This window comes from Vigna unguiculata, chromosome 1, assembly GCF_037176805.1.
Source record: "Vigna unguiculata cultivar grain cowpea cultivar isolate G323 ecotype 2 chromosome 1, ASM3717680v1, whole genome shotgun sequence".
In the NCBI taxonomy this organism is placed as follows: Eukaryota; Viridiplantae; Streptophyta; class Magnoliopsida; order Fabales; family Fabaceae; genus Vigna; species Vigna unguiculata.
Genome location: NC_140792.1, coordinates 32,702,791 through 32,708,893, shown reverse-complemented (window position 1 = coordinate 32,708,893; position 6,103 = coordinate 32,702,791). Strand labels below are relative to the sequence as shown.

Here is a 6,103-nt window from a genome sequence, read left to right as displayed (position 1 = left end):
ATGCAAAAAACTGATTCCGTTTTTATGGGATTGGGTAATGAATTTGTCACAATCCAACCCATATTCACCTGTAGAAGGTAGAGTCAGGACCAAAACTGCGAAGTTGAGAACAAACCGTGAGCATTGTTGTTGAGCTCAATTTGGTTACTACCCTTTTATGAACTCAATGCTTTTGCTAGTTTGTAAGAAACATCATCTTTTATTCATTTTAAATTATTACCTTCATGTGCAACTAATGGTCCATTATTCAGTTTCATGACATGAGCACTCAAACAAGGTTCGTTTTCAAATTTTGTGTTATGAAATTGGGCACATTGTGTTTTTATCGGTTTTTCTTTCTCAAGGAAATGCTACCTGCCATTGTCATTGTTCATGAATATTTTTGTGCTAACTTTTGAATGTTTGAAAAAAGGATAAGAAATCTTTACTATCAGAAAAGAAGAGTATAAATATCCAATACAGCTTTGGCCATTCTGAGGTGTTCACGATATACATCATGACATGTAAGTGGTCTATGGTATTTGTAATGCAAGTCTTTCATACAAAACAGAACACCAAGAAAAATATAACAAGGGGGAAATATGTACTGTATTTAATTTTTGTCGATGCTGAATAAACATTCTACACTCTCTAAGTTTTTTACCTAAGAGACTATCGAAATATACCAGGTCTGACACAGTTTTCACAAACAAAAAACTCTTCACATCCCAAAGGATTAGGATCATCCATATCTCCTTGTTTACCTGCACATTTAGAGGAAACAGAGAATCAGATTTATCATATGACAACTTGAGACTTGAGACTATTGCTTGAAATGCGTGAATCTTCTTGTAAATGACTTATACAGAATTCATTTGCCTCAAAGAAAATTTATCACATGACAACTGTGAAGTGGCTGTTGCATATTTCTTATTGGATATACATATTTCCTTCAACATTTTCTAATATTCAGTTTTCACACAGTTTGACAAGTTTTATGTTGACAATTGCATATCACTTTAAGGGGAAACTCAAACAGAAAAAAACGGGAAATTATAATTGAGGGTAATTTTTACCTTCCAGCTTGAATTTATTTTTCATAGAAAGCTATTCCACTCTTTGCCAGTTTGCCCAATTTCATTTTCTTATGGTTGGAATGACTGTTTCAAAAGCTTCCACCAGCAGCTCCACTTTTCTTTTCCTAGCGGGGGTTAATTTGGAAACAACCTGTCGAAGTGCATAATCAAGCATCCATTCTTCAGTTCCTTTTCTTTCTTCCATGTCTTGATGCCTTAAGTTAACTTTTTCAGCTTCTGAATCAGGCTCTAGAGGTAGATATCTGGGGCCTCTTGGATTGAATTTCCTTACTTTTTCCAATGACTTGATGAATCTCCTGAGAAGAATCACTTTTTTAAGATTGCTCCAGCTTCTAGACAATGGCTGGTTTGTTTTGCCTTGTTCCTTTGGTGCTGATTCTTTTTGCTGTTCCTGGAGTATTTCATTACCAGATTCCATCTTTTCTTCTTTTTGGTTCAGGCCTTCGCTGTACACTCCTTCAGTTCTGTCAGATTGTTTGGAGTTGTCTGATATTGTGTTGCCAGTGAGTGACTCCTTGTCTGCTAAGTCATCCTGATCATCTGGAAGAATTGAATCAATTGCTTCTTCTACCATCTTGATGGCTTCAATCTGTTGGAGTGCAACTTCTGGATCAGCTACAGCATGGTCCTTGAATTGCTTCTCTTGATCACTCACAGGTATGCCTTCGTAAGATATGGAAGATCCTCGTGTTCTGCTTTCATCAAACGCTGACTCTTGCTCATCTTCACCATCAATCACTGACTTGGAATTGCTTTCAGCCATATTTGATACCATGTGTTTATAAACCAAGTACCACAATCCTGTGTTGTTCTGTTTCTCCACAGGGGTCTCAGGTTCTACAGAAGCACTCGTAGGAGCTTTAGATTGTTCCTTTGTAGGGAACTCTTCAACAGTCTCAGTTTCCAACTTAACTTTTTCATCAGCTGATGATTCATCTGATAGCTTCGCAGGTGCTCCTGAACCAATCAAGTTAGATCTGAGTGATCTAACTAGACCTTCTACTAATAAATTTTTAGGCATGGAAATCTTTTCCTCATTATCACCAATCAGATTCTTGGTTTCGACATCTCTTCCAGATGATTCAGATTTGATATGTTGATTTTCTGTATTCAAACTGGATAGCAAGTCTTCTGAACCATCATTGACTACTGCATTGGTTGAATCCTCCACATGGCTGCTTGTAAATTCAGTTGGCTTATATAAGGAACTTGATCTGGTATCTTTGATCTCTCCAACAAAAATATTAGCATTGTCACTTGATAACTTCTCATTATCATAACTTCTGGCTAAACATTGCTTTCCATTCAAGTCTTCTTCAATATCTCTAAATACAGGCATATTATTGACTGTCTCAGTCTCAGGATAGTCAACACATCTTTCTTTAAGCATAGTAGGACTGTGCATTTCTATCATTGGATCATCACCAGTACTAACAGCCAGTTCCATGGTACTGTTATGAGAAAGTGATGCTTCTTCCTTGCTTTGATTTGAGGAATTCTCAAGGGATTGAATTAGATTTGATTGATGCTCCGTTGTTGCAGAAAGCCGTGTACTATTTTCAACATCTTGAAATGGCTGAACTGTTTCAAAAGCTTCCACTAAAAGTGTCACTCTTCGTCTTTGAGCAGGTGCAAGTTTAGAAATAACCTTTTGAAGTGCATAGTCAAGCATCCATTCCTCAGCATGCTTTTTCTCTTCGGCTGTTTGGTGCTTGAGAAAAACTTTTTCCATTTCAAAGTTCGAATCAGAAGGAAAACGTCTTGGTCTTTGAGGGTGGATATTTCTTACCTTCTCCAATGCCTTTACAAACCTTTTCCAGAGGATTAACTTTTTCAGATTGCTCCAGCTTTTCGGTGCTCTTTGATCAGATTTGGTCTCCATCCTCTGTGCTATTGGAGATTCTGTGGATTCTGAGGTTTTCCATTCTGTCTGGCCTTCCCTTTTTTCTAAGAGTACCTCGTCTGAATCACCGCCTTCAGATTTGGAATTATCATCAGAAAAGAGTTCTTCAGGTTCTGGGAGAAGAATTTCATCAAACGCTTTCTGCACCAGCTCAATTACATTCTTATTCTCATCATCCATATCATGGTCTGTATCACAATCATCGCGACAATTAGAGTTGTTTACTTCATTAGTTGCAAGGAATTCTTGATCTCTTCCTTCCTTGTCCCTTCCATCAAAGGGCTGCTTGTTTTCAGATTTCCCTGTGTTACTTAATACAGCATGCTTGTACACCAAGTGCCACATGTTGATATGCTTTTTATCTCTTTCTTGCAATCCACATGCCATATCAGTAGTGCTAGCATGTGTAGACTCTTTCGGTACAGAACTCACCTCAACTACTTCATGGTCTGGCTCCATGTTTTTTCCTGTGTTGGTTACTTCTCCCTCCAACATCTCAATATCAGGAGCAGAAAACTGAATACCATCTGTCGATACTGATTTCACACTTTCAGTAACTGTGGATTCTGGAGTGTCATGAGGCCTAATACATGAATCCCTTACCAGCTTTTTCTTGTTCTGAAAATGAGATTTGCCACCTTCACAGTGGACAGTTTGAGTTTTACGAGTAGCTTTCTTTGCATTACCAAACTGATCTGATCTAGTAACAGGTTGATGATCCATTTTGGTTGGCTTCTGGTTCTTCAACGTGCGCCTCCTCATTGACACAAAGCGCTTCAGTGGAGGCAGATTCCCATGGCGGTGACCATGAAGTGAGCAATAAGAATATGGACAAACCTTGGCAACAGCTGATACTCCTTGAGAGTCACTTTCCTCTTGAGGGATGCCAATGTGGTGAGGAAAATGGGAATCCTTCAGAGCAGAAGAGCAAGTGGCTCTAAGCAAGCTTGTGTCTGGGGATTGGCCACTCTCCATGGAAGAATTCTTTGATTTGAAAGTGGGAATCTTTGCTAAGATCCTCACAGGCTTCAAGCTTAATCTTCTGGTAATGACTCTCTGGGTTTTGTTATCAGCATCACTTGCAATAGATTCAGATGACTTTTGGCCCTTGACAGTTACAAGCATGATTGATCTAGAAGACTTCCGTTTTCTCTTTGGTTCAGTCCTTCCATTTACCTTTCTGGTGAGACTCCTCTTCAGTTTCAAAGTAGACATTCTTCCCAAAGTCTTCTTTGTGAACAATAGTCTTTGTGTATTCTGCCCAAAAGCAGCATTGTATTATTCTTATTCTTACTATTCTCCCAACAATTGAAACCATTCAAAATTTCAAGTCACTTTTACAAATTCAGAATCTTGAAAATCAGTAGATTACCTGAACACTATCCTTTGCGTGAGAACTGCTGGTACCCTTCATGTAATGGGGTGATGCATCTGCCATATCAGGTGGTGTTACCCCCTCTAAATTTTCTGTGCTAACTGATGAGAGAATGGAGAGATGATGATCATATTGGGGTCTCCCTCTAGCAGATGATCTCTTGCTTGGCAATCTTACAAGCCTTATTGACCTCACTTTCTTTAGTTTCTTCTTGGATTCAAGTCTTCTATTTTCTGGTTGGCTGGAAACAGATTCATCTGTTCCAGACACTCCCTGAGATTCTGCAGAGTCACTCTGGCTGCCTTCAATTTCAACCTTCATTCTGCAGATTTTGTTCAATTCATGGAATCAAAATCATGGAGGGAAAAGTTATAGACACCCCATCAATGAAAGCTAACCAGAAAATGGAAAAAGAAAGAGTCTTTTACCTGATTATGAGTTACAATTATGCTGGAGATTGAGAAATGAATTTTTTTTTTCTACCCTTAGTGGGTATGAGGAGAAAAAAATGTATCTTTCAGAATAAAGAACAAAGAACAGAGCTATTGTTTTTCTTTTCTGCAAAGAAAACTGAGATAGAGAATCCAGAGTGTGGAGTTTTCATACAGTTGTCTTTGTTTACTGAAGTTGTTACAAGACCAGATATTAATCTTAATCTTAATATTATCTTAATAATAGACCTAAAAGAAAAGCAAAAAGAAAAAAAAAGGTGGCTTTTGGCTTTTAATTTTAGAATTGAACGTGTCAAAAGATTAAAAAAAAAATCAAAATGGGACCTGGAGATGCTTGACCAGTAGGTTGTGTGTGGAATTGACTTGGCGTGGTCAATTCAATTGGCTCGTCGTGGAAGCTACTCCTTCCTGTTTACATTACTATCACAATTGTTACCAACACTTTCTCAAAATTCAGAGTTCATTGAATCATGGGTTTTACTTTTCTTTTTCTAATTTTTAATACTGTTTGTATTGTTAAATGTTTATTAATTGAAAATGTTATGTAAAATTTATGAAGTGAAGTAATTAAGCAATCATTACCATATAAAGTTTTTAATACTTAGTATTTTCCTTTTATGACAGTTTAGATCCGAGGAGTAATAGTTGGCACAGATCAAGTGTGTTGTGGGGAAACATAACGCGTTGATCAATGATGAGAACAAAATGGCGGGACCACAGATTTGCTCACACGCAATTGACGCAACTTATTTCCAACAAAGATCACAACAATGGTATTTACAAATAGGTTAAATAGGCTTTTGTCTCAATATTATAGTATTTTCAATTTACTTCCACGATTTTAAAAATTTTTAATTTAATTTTAATTTTGTTTAAAAATGAATTAACGCGATTTTCTCATGAAGTTGGAATTATCTGTTGACAGAGAAGCTGCCACTTTTGGCTAATATACTAATACACTTTTTTGTCTTGTTAATGTCAATATAATATAAAGAACCATTTTCATTCATTTTAAATCAAATTCGAATCAAATTGAGAAATTTGAAAGTACATGACTATTTGAGAAAAAAACTGTCACGGTGTAGAAACCAACAAGTCTGTCTATTTATCCTAAAAATAATAAGAATTGTCTTCTTCTTTTTCATCTTTTAATAGTTAGAAATAAAAATAATAGTATGATAATCCAGCTGTATTATATACACCCCATAAATTAAAATTCTGCTATCTTTTTGAAATAGGTTTTGTAGGTTTTTATTATTTTAAATTTTCTGTCCTAATTCGAAGCGCTTAATTTTTT

At 36.6% G+C, this 6,103-nt stretch overlaps 1 protein-coding gene across 1 annotated transcript; it reads right to left on the bottom strand.

The window, feature by feature from the left end:
• Positions 1-392: 392 nt before the first annotated feature.
• Positions 393-5,048, bottom strand: LOC114177366 (calmodulin binding protein PICBP-like). Its single transcript, XM_028062679.2, has 4 exons — positions 4,783-5,048; positions 4,352-4,676; positions 1,056-4,236; positions 393-743 (listed from the first exon to the last, which is right to left on the bottom strand). The coding sequence occupies exons 2-3, from the start codon at positions 4,673-4,675 to the stop codon at positions 1,117-1,119; spliced, it is 3,444 nt and encodes a 1,147-aa protein (XP_027918480.1). The 5' UTR covers position 4,676; positions 4,783-5,048; the 3' UTR covers positions 393-743; positions 1,056-1,116.
• Positions 5,049-6,103: the final 1,055 nt, after the last annotated feature.

Bases quoted from the DNA above. Each gene is read 5' to 3' on its own strand.
- LOC114177366 (XM_028062679.2), bottom strand. From the start codon at position 4,675: ATGAAGGTTGAAATTGAAGGCAGCCAGAGTGACTCTGCAGAATCTCAG. The intron at 4,237-4,351 runs GTAATCTACTGA...GCTTTTGGGCAG, and splicing joins ACGCAAAGGATAGTGTTCAG to AATACACAAAGACTATTGTT.